This window comes from Mobula birostris, chromosome 9 (assembly GCF_030028105.1).
Source record: "Mobula birostris isolate sMobBir1 chromosome 9, sMobBir1.hap1, whole genome shotgun sequence".
In the NCBI taxonomy this organism is placed as follows: Eukaryota; Metazoa; Chordata; class Chondrichthyes; order Myliobatiformes; family Myliobatidae; genus Mobula; species Mobula birostris.
This window is the reverse complement of record NC_092378.1, coordinates 12,931,440-12,953,869: the sequence shown is the minus strand read 5'-3', so window position 1 is coordinate 12,953,869 and position 22,430 is coordinate 12,931,440. Positions and strand designations below refer to the sequence as shown.

The window sequence follows — 22,430 nt, the reverse complement described above, 5'->3', positions numbered from 1 at the left end:
GTCCGCCCGAAAACTTCGAGCCTCCGACCAACCCCTCCGACACAGCCTCTGCCGAGCGCTTCGACCCCGCCCCGGCTGCCGAGCAACAAGCAAAGCCGAGGACTCGGGGCCTTCCCCTCCGGAGATTCTGGATCACACAGTAGCAGCGGCTGCGAAGCAGGCATTTCAGAAGTCTCACCAGATGTTCCTCTGTGCTCTCACGTCCGTCTCCATCAAATCAGGATTGTGCACGGCACTCTACTTGACAAATAACAGACATCACCACCAGAGTGGCTACTGCGAGTTGTGTCGCGCCGCCATCTTCCCCCTCACCATATTGACTTATTTACAGAGTCAAAGAGAACTACAGCACAGAAACAGGCCCTTCGGCCCATCTAGTCCATGCCGAAACCTTTTAAACTGCCTACTCCAATCGAGCTGCACTGGGACCATAACCCTCCATACCCCTACCATCCAGGTACCTATCGAAACTTCTCTTAAACGTTGAACTCGAGCTTGCAATCACCACTTGTGCTGGCATCTTAATCCGCACTCTCACAACCCTCTGAGTGCAGAAGTTTCCCCTCATGTTCCCCTTAAACCTCTCACCTTCTGCCCTTAACCCCTGACCTCCGGTTGTAGTCTTACCCAACCTCAGAGGAAAAAGCCTGCTTGCATTTATCTTCTATAGTTCTCATAATTTTGTATACCTCTATCAAATCTCGAATTATCTATAATTATCACATTATCAAAAGACTGGGAAAAGCTTTGTATGCATGCCATCCAGACGATCATGCTGTACATAACTACATTGAGGTAATAAAAATAAACAAGAATGCAGAAGACAGTGTTGCAGTTGCCTGTAAAGAGTTTGTACGTTCTCCCTGTTTACCCTTGGGTTTTTTCCATTTGCTCTGGTTTCCTCCCACAGTCCAAAGATGTACTGGTTGGCAGGTTAATTGGTCATTGTCAATTGTCCTGTGATTAGGCTAGGGTTAAGGGGTTTGCTGGGTGGCGCAGCTCGAAGGACTGGAAGGGCCTGTTCTGTGCCGTATCTCAATAGATAAATAAAATAAAGTTACAGGGTAAGTGTAGTACAGTTAGACAAATAAAATGCAAGAGCCATGATGAGGGAGATTAGAAGAGGAAAATTGCAAGAGTTCACCTTTTGGTGATTGAGAGGACCATTCAAAAGTCTGAAAGTCTTCCTCTATTTCTCATTCTGACCTTTTACCTCTTCTTACCTGCCTATCACTTCCCACCTGGGTCCCCTCTTCCTTCCCTTTCTCCTATGGTCCACTCTCCTCTCCTATCAGATTCCTCCTTCTCCTGCCCTTTACCTTTTCCCCCACCTGGCTTCACCTATCACCTTACAGCTAGCCTCCTTCCCCTCCCCTAGCTTTTTATTCTGGCATCTTCCTCTTTCCTTTTCAGTCCTCAAGAAGGGTCTTGAGCCCAAAATGTCAACTGTCTATTCATTTCTATAGATGCTGAGTTCCTCCAGAATTTCGTGGGTGTAACAGTGTGATAGAAGCTGCCTTTGAGTGTGGGGGGGTGGGGGGAAGTTATATTTCCTGCCCAACAAGAGAGAGGAGAGAAGAGAGAATGACTGACGGGAGACGGTCCTTGATTATGTTTGTTGCGTTTGTCAAAGAAGTTACAAATGCATTAATGTAATTCTTTTAACAACTTTAGTTCATATCTATTTCCACCTAGCATACAAAATTATTAATTGGCGGTGGTTATTCTGGAAACTGGTCTCTCTGAGAATGATTACATTCCTCTGATCCCTCTCCATTTTTAAGAAGTGTTTGCTCACTGTTTCTTGGCTTCAAGCATACTTTGATATAATATGCCAGTTTATTTTCAGTTACTTGGAACAAAATTTTATTTATTTGCTGAGATTAAAATTCCAGTTAAAGATTAAGTGAAATTTAATCATATAAAATGGGGGCAGTAGGAATTATTGGTTCTCTTTCTTTGTGGAATACTCATGTCAGCGCAGTGTTGCGGTTTTCAGTACTTAATATACCCTTTACTATTTAACCTTCAACTGCAGGAGATTATCACATATTCCTGGGAACTGCTTGCTTGTCATAAACCCCATATCACATATTAGTACCTTGTATTTGACAATTTGGTTGTCAGAGTCAATTTTTTATTAAACAGAATTGTAGTTGATTTCTTTCCGAATTGCCAAAGAGAAACCAAGTGTAGAAAGTTCCTGCTGTGAAGAGTTGTGAGAGAAGCTTTTTATGCTGCTGTTTGTTATATTTCTTTTGAGTTTGTAGGCTTTCGTCACATGAGAATAAAAACAGCTTTCCATAGCACTGTTTTATTACTTACATGTCACAGGCAATGTTTTATATCCCAGTAATTCATTGCCCTCTCTCTTTTCTCACCAGCACCCACAGTACTACAGTGTTCCCAATGGGGTGGCAACAATCTTCAAACTTAACATCCCAGATGATTTGATTACATTTCCTTACCATGCAGCTTCAGCCACTATCTGTGCTGCCTGAGGGAAATGAATACTCAGAATATTTTTGTCAAGGCTTCTCAACAAGTTCTATGAAAATGAACAGAATATAAGGCGGTATGTAATTTAATCTCAGCTGTTCCGCTGAGAATCTGAAGTGCTCAGGCTTTGCCCTTGAAGTTTATGATGTGATTAAAACTGGTTGATTGAATTACAACCATGCAACTGTAGTAAAATTAAACCTGATATTATGCCAGTGCAAGTCATACAGTATGATAGGACTCTACCTCAATTTCACCTTAACTGACTTTAGTTTTCAATTTTATTTTATCTGTATGTTCTACAGTTGTCTTCTCCAATAGTGAGTTTGTCACAAAATTTCTTAGCTTCAATATGAAGACTCATATGAATCATTATCTCATATGCTGTTTTAATGTGTAGGTATGAGCAGGAATCATATATTAATGATAGCGGGCTTACATGCTACCTCCAAGTGGACCACAGCCTTGTTGTAGGGTTTGGAGACTTGCATGCCTCAATGACCTGGAGATCTGTGTTGGCTGGAGTCTGAACCTTGTGCTTTGACTCTTGGTAGGGTCACCCATTCCAAACAGGTCAAAGGGTAGAGGCCAAAGTAAGAGTGGTCCTTCAGGAGTTAGGGTTTCCGCTCAGGGCTAACCATCCTGATTGGTCAAAAAAAATTGTTACTGGAACAGCAATGAAGAATCCTATATCTGTGTGCGACAGTATTCCTGAGTGTCTACCCCAGATTTGCATGAGTGACAGTAGTAAAAACCGAGAAGGCTACTGGCATGATGAAGGAAGCCCTGAATGCCATGAATATCAAGACCGCCAAGGACAGACAGAGGTGGAGGACTTTCATTGCTGCCTTGAACACCAGCTGCGTGACAGGCAGTAACTAATTAACTAACTTACATGCTAAGTTATTCTCTTATTATATACAATCAACATAAGTAGGCTAAAAATTAGCATAATTCACTACCTAATTATATGTAAAATGTCCTTCTGTCTTGTTTCAACATCACTTTCCTGCAGGCCTTTTTAGTTTCCTCTTCATCTTGTTCTCTCCTGCAGTGAAAATGAAATTCACCTAAACTGTGCGTTTAGTTTTTTAAGTACGTAATCTAGTTAATGTTACAGGCTAAGTCTATGCAACAGAGCCTAGCCTTGAGACATTTCTGACCTTCTTACTAGATGAAGACCTCTCTCTGTAGTCTGTATGGTTGTTGTGGTACAAAATCCACCTCATGTTAAAAGGATTCATGCAAAAGCACCTTCCTGTGCTCAGAAATGAAGTGGGCAGAAGTCATCCTCAGCTGTGATGGACAGCTGAAGCAGAAGGTTTTATGCAGCTTACCTGATGTGCTCTAATACATGTATTCACAGCTTTTTGTACTCTTTCTCTATGATTCTAAACTTTTAAGCAAAAAAAAAAGCTCATTCAGTGTTGCTCTGTAATTGCTTCATACGTTTAATTTGTTTATAGAGAAAAATATATAGTAATGCAATTTTTACAGATTAAATACTTTTTCAATTAGAAATTTACATTTTCTGCTTAACTCTGCGTCTGTTTCTAAGTTTATATGGGTTTAAAGGCAGAAGCAAATCTGATCTAAAGGTGATTTAGGTAGATATGTTCTGTTTATTCAAAAAGCTGCACATAATCACCTGGTCAATGTGTTTTGTTAACAGCTTATGTAAACAGTCCTGAGTTATTGTGCAAACATAACCAGGGATCTACTTAAAATCCACTTCGTCAAGCACCTCTGCACTATCCACCACAAGTGGGACTTCCCTGTAGCTAAACAGTGTAATGCCAATTCCCATTCCCGTTCTGACATGTCAATCCATGGCCTCCTCCTGTTCCAAAATGGTGAAGGAGCAACACCTTCTATTCCATCTGGGCAACCTCCAACCTGATGGCATGAATATCGATTTCTTCTTCCGGTGAACATATTTATCACCCCGCTTCCTCTGTTCCCCACTCTGACCTTTTACTTCTTCTCACCTGACTATTACTTCCCCCTGGGTCCCCTCCTCCTCTTACTCTCCTATTGTCCATTCTCCTCTCCTATCAGATTCTTTCTTCTTCTACCTTTGACCTTTCCTAACTCACCTGGCCTCACTTTTCACCTTCCAGCTAGCCTCCTTCCCTTCCTCCCACCTTTTTATTCTGTCATCTTCCCCCTTCCTTCTTAATCCTGAAGAAGGGTCTCGGTCCAAAATATCGATGGTTTATTGTTTTCCATAGATGCTGTCTGAGTTCTTCCAGCATCTCGTGTGTGTTGCTTTGGATTTCCAGTGTCTGTGGACTTTCTTGAGTTCATAATCCAACATATTGCAATCGTATGTTTTCAACTTTTCTTATGACACAATAGGAGTCCATTCATCTCAGATTCTATGCTGCTGTCACTGTTTCTGTCTACCTCATCGTCACATGTCCATTAACTTCCCTTCATTCCCATTTACTTACACAAAGTTGACTGGAAAACTGCAAGTGTCACTCCACTCTTTATGAAGGGGAGTTGGAAGAAGAAAAGAAAATTATAGGCCAATTAGACTGATTTCAGAGGTTGGTAAGATGTTGGAATTCGTTATTAAGGATGAGGTTTTGGGGTACTCGGAGGCACATGATAAAATAGGCCAAAGTCAGCACGGTTTTCTTAAGGGGAAATTTTGGCTGACAAGTCTGTTGGAATTCTTTAAGAATATAACAGGCAGAATAGACAAAGGAGAGTCAATGGTTGTTGTTTACTTTTATTTTAAGAAGGCCTTTGGAAAGTGCCACGCAGGAGGCTGCTAAACAAGATAAGTGCCCATGGTATGGCAGGAAAGGTACTAACATGAATATAAGATTGGCTGACTGGCAGGAGACAAAGAGTGGGAATAAAGGTAGCCTTTTCTGGTTGGCTGCCGGTGACTAGTGGTGCTCCGCAAGGTTCAGTATTCTGATTGTTTCTTTTCTTGTAGTATATCAATAATTTGGATGGTAGAATCGATGGCTTTGTGGCCAAGTTTGGAGCTGATATGAAGATAGATAGAGGGGCTGGTAGTGTTGAGGATGTAGTGGGTCTGCAGAAGGACTTAAACAAATTAGGAAAATGGGCAAAGAAGTGGCAGATGGGGTATTGTGTAGGGAATTATATGTTATTGCACTTTGGTAGAAGGAATAAAGGTATAGACTATTTTCTAAATAGGTAGAAAATTCATAAATCAGAGGTACAAAGTGACTTGGGAATCCACATGCAGGATTCACTAAAGGTTAACTTGTAGCTTGAGTTGTTGGTAAGGAAGGCAAATGCAATGTTAACATTCATTTTGAGAGGACTGGAAAGTAAAAACAAGGATGTAATGCTGAGGCTTTATAAGGAATTGGTTAGACCACACTTGGAATATTGTGAACAATTTTAGGCCCCTTACCTAAGAAACAATGTACTGGCATTGGAGAGAGTCCAGAGTTTCGTAAGAATGATTCTGGGACTAAAAGGGTTAACATATCAGGAACCCTGGACCTATACTTGGTGTAGAAGAATGAAGTCGGATCTTACTGTAACCTTTTGAATATCGAAAGGCCTATGTAGAGTGGATGTGGAGAGGATGTTTCTTGTAGTGTGGGGAATCTAGGACTAGAGGGCACAGCCTCAGAATAGAGGACCATCCATTTAGTACAGAGATGAGAAATTTCTTTAGCCAGAGAGTGGTGAATCTGTAGAATTCATTGTGACAGATGGCTGTGGAGGCCAAGTGGTTGGGTATATTTAAAGGGGTGGTTGATAGGTTCTTGATTAGTCTAAGTGTCATGATTACAGGGAGAAGGCAGGAAAATGGGGTTGAGAAGGATAGTAAAGGGCTGGCATGGTAGTGTAGTGGTTAGCACAACTCTTTACAGTACCAGTGATCCAGGTTCAATTCCTGCTGCTGCTTCTAAGGAGTTTGTACATTCTCCCTGTAACCACATGGGTTTCCTCCAGGTGCTCTGGTTTCCTCCCACAGTCCAAAGATGTAGTGGTTGATAGGTTAATTGATCATTGTAAATTGTCCTGTGATTAGGCTGGGATTAAATTGTGGGAACTGCTGGGCAGTGTAGCTCAAAACCCTGGAAGGGCCTATTCCACTCTGTATCTCAATCGATCAATCAATCAATAAATCAGCCATGATGGAATGGTGCAGCATATTCAATGGGCCAAATAGTCTAATTCTGTTCCTATGTCTGATGGTCTTATGGTCTAAAGGCAATTTACAGTAGCCAGTTAACCTATTGACTGTATGGATGTGGAAAGGATGTTTTCTGTGGTGGGGGGAGTCTAGGACCTGAGGGCACAGCCTCAGAATAGAGAGATGTCCATTTAGAATGGAGATGAGGAGGAATTTCTTTAGCCAGAATGTGGGGAATCTGTGGAATTTGTTGCCACAGGTGGCTGTGGAGGCCAAGTCATTGGGCATATTTAAGACAGGGGTTAGTAGATTCTTGATTAGCCAAAGCATGAAGGGGTACGGGGACCAGGCAGGAGGTTGGGAGTGAGAGGGGTAATAAATCAGCCTTGATGGAATGGTGGAGCAGATTCAATGGGCCAAATGGCCTAATTCTGTTCCTATGTCTTATGGTCTAAAGGCAGTTTACAGTAGCCAGTTAACCACCCCCTGTCATTGAGATATTTTGGAAAGTCATGGCAACTGGAGGAAACCCACACAGTTGCAAGGAATTATCACACAAATGGCAGCTGAGCTCAGGTTTGAACCTGAATTGTGGGACTGTGTGGCAGCAGGGACATTTGCTACCTCATATACAGGGAGAACAAATCAAATTGTATACATTACATTGATGTTTGCAGTAATATTTGGTGATATTTAGGACAAAGAAGGGAAATACTCTACCACAGGGGTTCCCAACCTGGGGTCTATGGACCCTTTGCTTAATAGCATTAGTCCACGGCATAAAAATGTTTGGGAATTCCCTGCTCTACCAATTGGGTGCTCCAAGTGTTTTAGTTCATATGATTCTCTCTGTAGCATTGTGATCGCCTTGATAAAAATTCTATTGGTTTTGTAAGAGTGTGCAGGCTCTGGTTGATTGTGCTGATTTTAGTATTCTTATAATCACGACACTGCTTAGATTTTCTTTGTCAAAGCACATTCGTTTAAATCAGCTCGGTGTTTGGGGAAGGTTAAGTATCACAGCTGTGTTGATAGTGCATACGTTTGCTGATACGGCTGTCCCAGAGCTAATAATAGTTTATCATACTTCAGTAGTATCTAAACTGCTGTTTTAGTATAATTCTTGTAGACATGAAAGGAAGGGCAGTTTTTACAACATTTTCTGTTTTGGATTTCCAGTTTTCACATTTGGAGTGTAATGATCTGTATTTAAAACACTGGTTATACTATTCCTTCGTGTGCAATATGGGCAATAAAAAAGGGAAATATTATTCATTTACGAATAGTGTTTAGACTACGTTCAAAATCAGTTTACCTTTGGGTGTTATAGATTTGAATTATTTTGCTGTAAATTATATTAATGTTTGGAATGTTTTCTTTTGATTCACTCTAGGTGATTGATATCGGATCAGGAAAGGGATATTTGAGTTCCTACTTGTCCATGCAATATGGGCTAAGTGTATACGGCATTGATTCATCCACTACCAACACAATTGGGGCAAATGAGAGGAACCGAAAATTAGAAAGATATTGGAAAGTTTATCAGCGTCAAACAAAGCCTAAAACCCAAGACTCTAAACTGGAACATCCAAAACAAAAGCATATGAATCATACGGAAAATTTTACCAAAATCAAGGAACCGGCTGGTTATATTGGGGAAGAGGAGGATACTACCGAACTTCAGCCTATGCATGAACAATCAATTGTACAGACTCCTGTTTCCACCACTTTGGCAGACTCTGAGATATATGAGAAAAACGTTGTAGAAACATCTGCGGAGACTGCCGGATCAGACGAATTTTATTACTCTGAGCATACTTTTCTGGGACTTCTTTCAACTGATGTTGTGGAACTGAGTCCACAAGTGAGGCAAAGGAAATGCCTGGATGAAAAAGAGAAAGAGAGACGTAAATCTGCAAGCTTGGAGGCTAAAGCAAAGCGAGTAAAACAGGCCAATCTGTATTCTCCAGTAACACTGCATGTTACTTCCACGACAGAGTTACATGACATCACTTCTGACATCAAGGTGAGGCAGACGTGAGGTGTATACTAAAGAGGAGATTGTCTGCATGACATAGTGGATTGTCCTTTCACACTTGGTGGCTTGAACCTTGACCCCCTAGTAAACGGGAAGAATCCCTTTTAGTAGTAAAAGGAGAAAAATAAGTGGATTTATCTATGTGATCCATTCCCTAGCACAAATATTGTGGTCCCTAAACAGTATAAAAGTCAAAAATATGGTTGTGGTATAATTTATTTTGAAACTTATTTTATGTGTTTCCCTGTTTTAAAGGGAAACATATTTGAAATTGGAGGCTTATTTTTTACTGCCACAAGGTGGCAGGTTGTCAGTTTGACTTAATTGATGCAAATTTGGAATTCCAAAATGAGTCCCACTAAAAGGTGATGATGAATGCTTTTTTATATGTTCAATGCTCCTCAGCATTGGAATAGATGGCATATAGTTTCATTCTCACGTATTGCAATATAAAAATTATATTCCTGTTGGATAAGCCTTGGCTGATTCCACTTCTGTGGCTCACATGGTGAATAATTTGTGTGCTGTGTTATGTTTTGCAACCACAAAACTAATCAAAAGAAAAACATGGGGATGCTGGGGATAAACGTAGCATCGGTTCTTTAGTGAGGCGAGGCATGCAACATATGACTAGTGACCTATGCCATTCACCTATTTCTTACATATAATCCATAATGTATTATGTAAACAAAGAATGCTTAAGCAAAAAATATATTTACAATATTACTCAAATATTAAATACAGAACATGCTGTATTGTTGATTTATACAATCCATGAAGTTTTATGATGAGCATTTATGAAATCAGTTACCCTGGTTTCACCTGACTGTATTCAAGCTTGAGAAGGAAAATGGCAAGGTTCCTATTACCTCAATGACACACATTAAGACAAGTGTTAACTATAGAACTATAAGGACCTATGGCCGAACTCCATCATCCGTGGTGATATGATATCTCAATTCACCAGTTTAACTGCCTGTAAAATAGGGGTTCCCAATCCGAGGTCCATGGCCCTCTTGCTTAATGGTGTATTGGTCCATGGCATAAAAAAGGTATAGAACTCTTGCTCTTTTAAAAAAAAAGAATCTTTACCTTATGAAAATTCTACATATAGAAAGTGACAAAGCAGAATCATCATTTGAATGCCATACCACAACATCAGCCTCTATTGAGCTCCATTCAGCACAAAAGGTTGTAGAAATAGCATTTTATGTATTTCATTTATGCTGTCAAACTTATTGGGTCTCTTGTGCTGATGGTCTTGTCTGTGATTTGTCACATAAATGTAACAAGGGCTCTGTTCCTTACTTTCCAGGATTCTATCGTTGTTGGTCTGCATACCTGTGGTGACCTTGCTTCAAATACTTTACGCATCTTTATTAGTAAACCAGAGCTCAAAGCTGTTTGCAGTGTTGGCTGCTGCTACCACCTGGTCTCAGAAGAGTTTGAATTTTCGGATCGCAGCCAAGGTAAACACAGTAATGTTAAGCAAAATTGACGATGTGATGAGTCACCAGAGTACTGGGACTGGAAACTGCTTTACACAATGAATGTGCATTGTATTGTGGAAGTTACTATGGGCCATATCTTGCAGAGAAAAGCATTAGATCTGCTCAGAACTGTTGGTATATATCTGTAACAGTGACACTAAGATGGAATTAAGGTACAATTTATGAAATTCTAAATGTTCCGGCTGCTTTTAAGACTCTTAAAACCATAAGAAATAGGAGAGAATTAGGTCATTTGGCTATCGAGTCTGCTCTGCCATACAATCAAGGCTACTGTATTTTTCATCTCAACTCCATTCTCCTGCCTTTTCCTCATAACCTTTGACTAATAATCTCTGCCTTAAATATACCCAATGACTTGGCCTCCACAGCTGTGTGTGGCAATAAGTTCAACAGATTCACCACCCTCTGGCTGAAGAAATTTCCCTCATCTCTATTCTAAAGGTATGTCCTTCTGTTCTGAGGCTGTGTCCTCTGGTCCTAGACTTTCCCACTAGTGGAATCATCCTCTCCATATCCACTCTGTCGAGACCTTTCAATATTTGGTAAGTTTCAAAGAGATCCTCTCCTCATTCTTCTAAGCTCCAGCAGATACAGGCCCAGTGATATCAAACACTCCTCATATGTTAACCCTTTCATTCCCAGAATCATCCTCATAAACTTCCTCTGAACCCTCTTCAATGCCAGCACCTCCTTTCTTGAAGAAGTGGCCCAAAACAGCTCACAGTGCTCCATATGTGGTCTGAAAAATGTCTTATCAGGCCTCAGCAATATATCCTTGCTTTTATATTTTAGTCCTCTGGAAATGAATGCTAACATTGCATTGCGTAATGGTATGGATCCATGGCATAAAAAAGGTTGGGAACCCCGGTCAAAAAAATAGAATCTTTGCCTTATGGCCCCTCTGCCAGGTGATTTCTAAATGGACGTTGAATCCATGAACAATACCTCCCTTTTCTATTATTTCTGTTTTTGTACTGCTATTTTTAAGTATTTAATATGCATATATATATATATATATATATATATATATACAGTGTTATATGTTTATTTTCCTATATTTATCATGTATTGCATTGTACTGCTGCCACTAAGTTAAAAAATTTCTTTTTTTTTTAATTTTATTTTTATTTGGATAAGGAATTCACAAATATCATGTACTTTTTTCACACATATAACCCTTTCCATTTTTTTATATGTATAAAACTATAATTATTTATACATTCTTAAGTACACATTGAGATGATATAAAAGGAAATTAGACACTTAAATAGATAATTATGTACTGTGGTAATTCTAATCTATTAGGCTAAGTAATGGTATTAGTTGTTGAGAAAAATAGTAATAATAGTTTCCATATAACTCTTCTGGACCATTTCCACTGGTCCAAAATGTTGTATGTAAGCCTATGTAACAACCATTGTAGGTGTTTATATCCTAATTTGTTCACGCTTGCTCCTGCCCGCAGACATAATTATCCAATCCCTATGTACTTATTTACTTAATTTTTTCATTTTTTATTCCTTTCCCTTTACTTGTGTTAACTCTCTATTTTCCAAAAGAAAACAAAAAAAAGGACATTTAGACTAGGGGTGCTTACGTTAGCAATATTACTGTGTTGATGAGAAGAGCAGTATAAATCATTAAGAGAGTCATCTAAAGTCTGCTCGCATTGGGGTTATATATTCAATCCATTTATTCCAGATTTGATAAAATTTTTCTTTTTGAATTCTCAGGGAGTAAGTCAACTTTTCCATTTTAAATATTTCCAAGATAATTTCGTGCCAATCTTCTAATGTAGGTGGTATTGAATTTGGCCACTTTCTAGTGATTGATTTCTTGCTTGCCGCTAAGAGGGCCTGCAGCAACTTTATATCTTCCTTCTGTTCAGGAAACAATACATGCCCCAAATAGAGCGTCTCAAAGTTCACAGGTATCTGGGACCTAAGTACCTTAACTAATGTTCTATGAATACCTTCCCAATATAGACTTAATTTAGGGCAATCCCAGAAAATATGAAAATGATTTGCCTCCTTGGAGGCGCACCTTCTCCAACACGTCACGTTTGTATCTTTATATTTTTCCTGATATGGGGTCTTGAAGTATCTTATAATGTTTTTCCAACAATGTTCTCTCCAAGTCAAAGAATTAGTCGAGGACCATTGAAAGCTGCAGATTTTCCCCCAAGTCTCCTCTGAAAGTACCAACCCCGCTTCTTTCTCCCACTTCTCTTTAATATACAGTGTATTTACATTTTTTGCATGGGAGGGTGCATTATATAATCGAGAAACTGATTTACTAGGTATTGAACTGCAAGCCGAATTCAGAATCTTGAAAAATTCTAATTCTACTGTTGATAGGTCTATATATCTACAGCTCTGGTTAACGTAGTTTCGTACTTGAAGGTACCTAAAAAAGTCATTGTGTTCTAGGCCATGTTTGTCCTGCAGGATTTGGAAACTTTGTAATACTCTTTTATCTATAAATGAGAGGTAGGTTGTAAGACCTTTCTTTATCCATAGCTCAAATCTTTTATCTCCTCTGTTGGGAAGGAATTCGGTATCATATGCACACCATCTAGAGAGTTTTAACATGTTATTAATTCCACATGAATTAACCACCTTCTGCCATACTTTTAATGTAAGATTTATCCAACTGTTTTTAAATTTTTCCAACTGGGCCATCAATCCTTTGTCAGCTATTGAGGACTGTAGAGGAAAACTGTCAACTAATCCAAATTCTATTTCCTTCCATCTAGCCTTATATTCTCTATTACACCAATATAACAGAGGGGTTATCTGTGAGGCATAAAAATAATTTCTCAGGCAAGGAAGAACCATACCTCCTCCTTCCTTTCCTAACTATAAGGTGTTATATCGAATTCTAGGTTTCTTTCCTTGCCAAATGAAGCGGGAAATCCATTTGTCCCATTCCCTAAATTGATTATCATCCACCTCCACCAGTAAAGTACGGAAAAGGTACAATAACCGAGGAAGAATATTCATTTTTATAGTATTTATCCTTGAATTTAAACTTAAAAAGGGGATAAGATTCCATCTATGCATATCTGCTTTTATCTTTGAGATTAATGGCCCATAATTTACCTGTGACAGTGTTGAAAGATCCTTCGTCAGGGTTATTCCTAAATATTTTAATGATTTAGCTTCCCACTTAAGATCATACGTATCCTGCAATTTTTTGGATGGTGTATAATTTAGGGACATAACCTGCGTTTTCTTTACATTTATTTTATAACCTGATATTTTCCCAAGGTCATCCAACAGTGTAAACAATCCTATAAATGATTTTTCTGGTTCACTCAGATAGACCAAAACATCATCTGCGAATAACGCCACTTTCTGTTCAATCCCTGCCACCTTGATACCTTTTACGATTTCACTCTGTCTTATTAGTTGGGCAAGCGGTTCAATATATAGCGCAAAAAGGAGAGGAGAAATTGGGCATCCCTGTCTAGTGCCTCTCTCTAAGATGAAGGAGTCAGAGAGGTCCCCATTTAACTTAATTCGGGCTGTAGGGCTGTCATATAGAGTCTGAATTACTTTAATAAACTTTTCTTGAAAGCCGAATCTTCCTAACACTCTGTATAGGAATGCCCAACTAACCGAATCAAAAGCTTTCTCAGCGTCCAATCCTACTACCATTGTCTCTGTCTCGTTCTTATTAACCTGTTCTAATATGTGCAGAGTTCTCCTTATGTTGTCCTGTGTTTGTCTTTGTTGAATAAATCCAGTCTGGTCTAAGTGGATTAGGCCAGGTAAAAGCTTTTCCAATCTGCGCGTTAATATAGATGTAAATAGTTGTAATCTAAATTAAGAACACTAATTGGCCGATAATTGCCACATTCTAGTTTATCTTTACCCTCTTTAGGAGTAACTGAAATAATCGCTTCTCTCCAGGAAGGTGGAGTTTCTCCTCTCTGCAAGATCCAATTAAAGGTGTTAAGTAGTAATGGGGCTAACTGTGTCTTCTGGGACTTATACCACTCTGAGGTAAACCCATCAGAACCTGGGGACTTTCCAGCCTTTATCCTAGAGATGGCCACGTTCAGTTCTTTGACAGTTACTGGTTCTAATAAACTTTCATTTTGTAAATCTGTAAATTTAGGTAGATTTAAAAAATTCAATACACTGTCTATATAGGGCTGATTGGGGGCCCGGGGTTGGGAGTACAGCTCTCGATAATATGTTTCAAAACTCTCTTGAATTTTCCCTATTGTACTCTCCACAAGCTTTGTCTTTGGATTCTTTATTTTATGAATTGTATTGTCTGCTTGTTGTTTTCGTAATTTATATGCTAATAATCTAGCTGATTTACCTCCTACTTCATAATTCTTTTGTCTCAGGTAAAGAAAATTTCTTTGAGTTTCCAACGTATAAATATCGTCAATTTCACTTTGCAATTTCCTAATTCCCTGTTTTCGATTTGAATTACTTTTGTTGCTATCTACAACTTGAAGTTGTTTTAATTTTCCTTGAAGGTCTGCTAATTTTTGTGCATTGATTTTTTTCATGTGAGTGGTAATGGAAATAATTTTCCCTCTCAGTACAGCTTTCAATGTATCCCATAAGATCACTGGTGATGTTTCTCCCGTGTCATTAAGGTCTAGATATTCTTTGATTTCTCCCTTAATCTCTCCATTACTTTTGGGTTATTGTGTATATGTGAGTTTAGCCTCCATAGTGTTTTCCTCATTTTCCTTTCCAGGATTAGAGACATAGAGACTGGGCTATGATCCGACAGATCAATTGTTGCAATATTACAGTTTTTTATCCTGAGTCTATCTGTATTAAAGATAAAGAAATAGTCTATCCTTGAATAGGCTGAATGAGGGAAAGAGTAATGTGTATAATCTTTACTAGTAGGGTGTAATTCCCTCCAGACATCTATAATTCCCAACTCCTCTATCAATGAATTCATTTTCCGAGTCAGAGGTTTATTCTGAGTAACTATTCTTGAAGAATCTAATACAGGATTTAATCTAATATTAAAATCTCCTCCACAAATTACTACCCCTTGAGAACTGACCATTAGGTCAAAAATGTGTCTATAAAATGACCATTCACAACCTGGAGGAGCATAAACATTCAGCAATGTTATTTCTGTACCTTCAATTCTTCCTGTGATTTTTACAAACCGTCCTTCTTTGTCTTTAGTCTCTGAAATATGTTCATAATTAAGAGTACTTGATATTAAAGTAGCTACCCCTCTTTTGTGACTCAATTTATATGATGAATAAAATACATGCTTAAAGCCCATTCTTTTTAATTTTCCATGTTCAGATTGGCTCATATGTGTTTCCTGGAGGAAAGCTATTTGTGCCCTGTCTTTTTTCAATTTAGACATAATCTTATTTCTTTTAATTGGATTCAAAACCCCATTAACATCATAGGAAATTATTTTTACCAATTCAGTTTGCATTTTTCTCTAGTAGAAAAAAAACACTCTCCTTTTCTAACCAAACAGTAAGCAATCCCTCCTCAACAGTAAACCAAGACATATAACCACACTCTAGACATTTTTGAACGTGTAACATTTGAAAATTTTTCCCGACTTCCCACAGTGAGGCCTGAGCACCGACCCGCCTCAGTTCAGAGGGATAACCTCTATCTTCACCCTGTGTTAGAGGGCCCTCAGCAGTTTGAATAATCATAGAGAATTTTCTCCTACTTATGTCTCGACCATATTGCTATCATTCAAGTTATTCCGTCTAGTTTATTTTCAGTTACCAGTTTTCATTTTACCTTTAAGTCCGATTTACTCTTTTCAGTCATTTCTCTTAATTAATCTGTATTCTCTGTACGTTCGCGTCTGAATATTTGCAGCTTTTCCTTGTAGTTTGACACTCTGGTTCGTGTGGAGCGTCCTCGCCCCACTAACTGCCACGACTTCTGCCGAATCCTCTCCAGTAGCGACTCCGGTTGGGTGATAACTTTAATAGGTAGTCCCCGGTCCGCCAGGTCCGATGTTGCCTCCTCCACCGTAGCGTAAGTTTTTGTCCCTTTGTCGTAAAAGACCCTCAGCTGAGCTGGTTACAGGGTCTGGAATCTGATGTTGTTTTCCTTCAGGACTCTCCGTGTTTCCGTATATTCCTTCCGTCTGGCAAGAATCCCCGGTGCGTAGTCGTGGTCTAAACTGATTTTACAGTTGTTCCACATGAAACCTTTATTTTGCCATGCCCTTTTAAGCACCTCTTCCTTTGTTCTGTAACTGAGAAATCTGACCAGAATCGATCTGGGCTGGGCGCCTGCCGGGGGCTGTGGTGCCAATGCGCGGTGAGTCCTTTCTATCTGTAGGTCTTTTGCGGCCGGTATAACAAGGTTCTCTCTAAGCAGCTTCTCTATGAAGGGAATCATCAATCCGGGTTTGCCTTCAGTTCCTTTGGGAACTCCGTAAATCCTCACTTTCTCCATTCTTGAACGGCCTTCTTGATCTATTAGTTTCCACTGGAGCTGGTCTTGCAGCTTCAGCATTTCTGCTATCACTTCCTTGGCGTTTTGTAGCTTCTCTTCAATTCCAACAATCCTCGCTTCGGCTTCATCTATCCGCGAGTTAGTTTTTACTATTTCTCCTTTAATATCTTCCAGCTGTTTGCTGTTACCTTGTCGGAACTCGCGAATCTCTCCGAGAATCAAAGACAGAGTCACCGATTCCTCCTCATTATCTCTGCCCTGGCTTGCCATGGGGGAGCTAGGCCCGTCGCCTTGCTGCGTCTCTTTATGTTTATCAGCCTTCGGAGCGGACTTTTTAATCTTGTTCTTGGACATCATCCTTGTCCCTTTTATTAATATAGTTATGCAATATTAAGTATTTGTCTAAATTCGATTTTGGTGCAGTTTACCTTCTTTTTTGTCGAGAGACCTTTTCCTTATGCCGCCATTCCCTTGATGACCTGGAAGTCGCCCCAAGTTAACAAATTTCACGACATATGTCAGTGATATTAAACTTGATTCTGATTCTGATTTACTACAGACTCAACCTGGAAGTTCTCCTTGAAGGAATCCTGCACTAGGACTCCTGAGTCCCTTGGCACCCCTGACTTCTGAAGTCGCTTCCTTCTACCAAAGTGGTAGATGGAATACATTGTAGGGAAGTGTGTATTCTATCTGCTACTTCTTTGCTCTTTCTCCTAATCTGTCCAAGTCCTTCTGCATACCCCATGCTTCCTCAACGCTACCTGCCTTTCTAGCCATCGTTATAGCATCCACAAAGCTATCAATCACAACTCGGAGCGTTGAGCTCAGCGTTCAATTCTAGCGCCATCTGTATAGAGTTTGTACGTTCTCTCTGAGACAAGTATGTGATTCCTCTGGGTGCTCTAGTTTCCGCCCAAAGTCCAGAGGCGTACCAGTTAGTAGGTTAATTGGTCATTGTAAATTGCCCTGTGATTAGGCTAGCATTAAGTAGATGTGTTGCTGGGCAGTGCAGCTTGTTGGGCCAGAAATGCCTGTTCCATGTTGTATCTCTAAAATAAATAAATAAACAAACAGATCCTGTCATCTAGATAATTAACATATAATATGAAAAGTAGTAGACCCAACAAACCAACCCCTGTGGAACACCACTAGTTGGCTTCTGTTGGCAATATATTGACAATGTTGCAGAATCCAGCATTACGCTGGGTAATCTGCCCAGAAAAATTACTGCAGGTTAGACCAGGTTCTGGAAGAACTCTATTGAATTTAATGGTAAAAACCTTGGTAAATGTTAAATAACTGGCATTCTTTTGACTTACGTGAGTTTACTGTTTTAACAGGTTAGTTATTAAATATTTTGAATGACAGAGAAATTGAGAAAGATTCATGGTTTTTAATATCTAGCGTAGACAAAGTGTGGCATAGGTTTTGAAGGTTTTTCTTAATTGTTAGACTGGGCAGGACTTGTCTTCAGACTCCATCCCTAATTTGTTTGCATTGAGTCATGCAAAGTCCTACCATCACGCTTCGTGCAGCTAATGGAGGATTGCTGCAGCTCAGACATGCAATTTCTAAATGGTTAGGTTTGCAAGGTTAAGTTTGAACTTATTCTGTAGGTCAATGGAGCACACAGATGGTTCACAGCTGATAGCAAACTCAGTGCCATTATCGATAATGCTAGTAGGAGCAAAAAATACAATGTGCTGTGTATGGAAGCAATATGAAGTTATTTTAACAAAAAAGATGAAAATGTTGATGATGTCTAAAAATTAATAGACTCATTCCATTTCCTTGGAATAAAAATATTCATTTAATTCATTTAATTGAAACCATATGCATTTATCTTTTAAAGAAAAATAAAACTAATCTTTAAGGCTTGAAAATTAATTGCTTTTTTTGATAAGTTGAATGATGATGAATTTCTCAGTCTACTGTTAATTCCATTTTAATTGACTTTCCTTGAGACAGTAGGTATTATTACAGTCGCACTACTTTGAAATTTAAAAATAAATTAGATTTCCTGACTATGAATTTTGCATTTGAATTTTTATGATTTTGCATGTCATTGGAATTCTCAAAGGTGTTGTATTATTTTTACAAGGTCCCCTGAATGATTTTTATATAAATAATTTCATTTAAGACTGGTAATGCATTATTACTTTTCAGCCACCTGAATTCATTGCCAGGTACACATCGTATGCATTCAGAATCATGCATACTTTTCATGTTTCAAACAATTTAAAGAAATTCAGTGCACATATAAGGGCTGCCAGACCTTTAAAATCAATTTTATTCAGAAGGCCACTCAGAACTGAAATCTGAAATACAAAAAATTCAATGAAGTAATCAGCTTAATAATATATTTAAAACCAAGCACCTCCTACTTGGTTTATATTTTGCATGTTGCCAAGTTGTATCAGTAATGGAGAATTGGATCTGACAGTAAGCTGGTATTTAACATGACAGTTGTTCATTTTGGTGTACGTTTCTGTCTGTTTGACGTGTCACTTTCAGAAATGAACATATATTGTGGTAACTGAATTTTACAATCTCTTGTTTGTGTTGCCTCAGGTATTAATTACACCTATTCTCTAATAATGATGTACTTATAGTCTAGTAATAACAGTATTGTCATAGAATAATCTTCTATGGGATCTCAAATAAATACCGATGCTATTCTTGGGAGTGTTTCTTTGCAATATAATCCAGCAAATTTTAAAGTATACTAAACAAGAAGTTGGGTGGCAGGGTGGCGATAAGTCTCTACAAATGAGATGTAATGAGCTCCTTCCCTCTGCTAGCCTACAGGTCACCTGCTTAGCACCCGCTTAGCCCCCCTCCCCTGATCAGGGTCATGTGAAGTCATTGGAGCAGCTGCTCCTGGTTATACGACCACTGACGGCAGACAGACAATCCCTGAAGTGTGTTGTTAATGACTGGGGTCACCCATCATGTAAAGTCACTGCCTAGAAGAAGGCAATGGCAAACCACTTCTGTAGAAAAATTTGCCAAAAGCAATCATGGTCCTGGGACCATGATCACCAATGCCATATGACATGGCACATAATGATAATGATGATGATGAAACAGGAAGAACAATGTGGCAATGAAATGGACAATTAGTGTTCTGATTCTAATAATGAAAAGAAGCTGATCCTTGAGTTAATGTGGGAAGATTATGATGATAATATAAAGTTGAAATTACTAAATGGAATTGCTTTAGAACAAAAACTGGAAAGGAAGCTGATCCTTGAGTGAATGTGGGACATCTATAATGATGTTATAAGTTTGGAATTACTAAGTGGAATTACTTTTGAACAAGAGAGAATGGTGAAGATTTCCTTTATTCGACATTTTCAACCTGTATCTAAATTAATCCACCCGCACACCAATTCATATTTTTCCAGACTCATTTTCTTCAGCTTATCTCTGCATATTAGTTTCCCTGTCCACAGACAGTAAGCCAGACAGGATAACATTTGAAGTTGTTCATAGATACAGTTTCTAGGCATTTTATCATCTGCCTCATAATAAAGATTCATCTGCTCTCCGCAGTTTCTTCATTCTTGCTTTGCATTCGAAGAAAGTAGAGATCGATTTCTTCATCAAAATCTTTTCACATAACACACCCGCCATCTCATTTATCCTTTCAGCCATGATTCCTCCAATTCCATTTTTGTTCAATTCCTGGAGATGGGGTTCCTTGCAGTGACATGTAACATCCTCACCACTTATGTCGAGCAGTCACCATCTTCAATAAGATAAAGTCTTATCATCTATCCTTGATATTCATGAAATTACCATTACTGAGTGCCTAGCATCAATATTTCATAGTTACCAGAGACCTGAAACTCAAATGAAATAATGAATGATATGCTCATAAGAGCAGTTAGAGGCTGCATGTTCTTCAGTCAGTGGTTCACGTTATCAAAATGGGTCACAAGTCAAAAGCACTCTTCACTTTCACATCCAGAACAAGTAGTTCTTGGAATGATAATGCACATTTTGCTTGTGCGCAAGGTTACTGTGTGGACTGTCTACCAGATGTCCCGCAGTTACTTACCTTTTGACAGCACCAAGTTATATAACCTTCACCAGAACGAGGGCAGCAGGTATTTCAGAATTAATGTGCATGATCTTCAAATCATCATGTTCCTTCCTTCCTTATGACTAGGGTGTCAAAACTTGGAATTTTCTCCCTCTGGAGAGTACCCCATCAGAAGTACAACAGCATTTAAAGAGGCAGCTCATGACCATCACTTCAAGGACATGAGCACTATAGTTTGTAAGATTTGTTGTTTTTTTCTCCCTCTGCACATTAGGTGTTTGGTGATCTTATTTTTTGTAATGGGTTCTTTTGGGTTTCTTTGTTTTGTGGCTGCCTGTAAGGAGACAGATCTCAAAATATGTATAATGCATGCATATTTTGATAATGAATGTACCTTGATCTTTGAAAGACAATTGGGGAAGGGAAATAAATACCGGCCTTGCAACCAGTGACCCCATGCGATGAATGAATTTTTAGAAGCCTTTGTATTTACTCCACAGTTACCAATTCTATCCTATAAAAAGATGCAGACTGTTGATTCTGCTGCACACTATCTCCATGGTCCTAAGCATATAGATTATTAGTTCCTAATTCTGAGAGTGTGTGTCTTCAGCTCCTGTCCCTGATGGTAGCACGGAGAAAGGGCATGTCATGGGTGATGAGTGTCCTTGATGCAGTCAGGAGGCTCACTAGAGTAGAAATTCACAAGTCTTTAGTGACGTACAAATTCTTCTCAAATTCCTGATGAAATATACTCGTTGTCGTGCTTTCTTTGAATTTGCCTCAATACGTTGGGCCCAGGAAGGATCTTTAGAGATGTTGATAACCAGGAAATACTGCTCACCCTTTTGACTTCATCAACATCTGATCATTGTTGTTCCTCAATCACATTACTACTATATTCCTCACTGTAATTAAGTTCCAGAAAATCTAAAATATCCTTTCATAAGAACTAGAACATAAGAAACAGGAGCAGGGGCCATTGAGGGGGCCTATCTGGCCCATCGAGCTTGCTTTCCTTTAATTCTAATTTTCCCTGTAATTTTTCTGCCATTTTTTCCTTCTTCCACGCAATGTGAGAAAATAAAATTAATCAACAATAGGGGCCCATGCAGCAATCGAGAGCTCAGGGGACAGGACAGGAATTAAGAAGTCTGGGTTCCAAGAATCAGGTACCTGACCTGATATCTGGGTCCTAAGATTAGAATTAGAGACCCTTGGTGGATCCTAACTCACCAATAGATGAGTCTGGGTAGGTCAGTTCAGCATGGACTAGATGGGCTGAAGGGCTTATTTCTGTGCTGTAGTGGTCTATGACTAAGTTTCTGCCATACATTTCCCCCCTTTCATTCTTATGTGGTTGTGTGGTTTCCTCCTTCCCTGAACAGAAATCATGCCCCTCCACCACACTCTGTTCCATGTTGTTGATATATGGAACGCTTATAAATATCATTTGTGAAGTTTAGAATTCTTACAAATTCATTAAGGTTGTAAAAGAAGTATTAGTCGTGTATTTTGCCTTCACACGAATATAGGTTATATTCATTTGTAGATGATGTGAGAGGTTTGACGCCTGTCATTTTGCTTCTGGTGTAAAAAGCAAGCTCAATAAGTATTTAAAAATGCAAACATGAGGAAATCTGTGTACCTCTTCCTAGAGATGCTGCCTGGCCTGCTGTGTTCACCAGCAACTTTTATGTGTGTTGCTCAATAAATATTTAATTATTTTATTCCACTCTGTCCTGTTTATACTGTGAAATAACTTAGA

General features: G+C 39.0%; 1 protein-coding gene across 3 annotated transcripts in view; it reads left to right on the top strand.

Moving 5' to 3' along the window:
- mettl25 (methyltransferase like 25) overlaps positions 1–22,430 on the top strand; it is a 93,226-nt gene that overhangs the window by 30,305 nt on the left and 40,491 nt on the right. For all 3 annotated transcript variants that reach the window (XR_011887117.1, XM_072267491.1, XM_072267490.1), the window contains exons 4-5: positions 8,028–8,660; positions 9,988–10,141. Coding sequence is in view for 2 of the 3 variants with exons in the window: in XM_072267491.1 (XP_072123592.1) it covers positions 8,028–8,660; positions 9,988–10,141 (787 nt within the window). In the remaining variant the exon portion in view is untranslated. The remainder of the gene's footprint in view (positions 1–8,027; positions 8,661–9,987; positions 10,142–22,430) is intronic.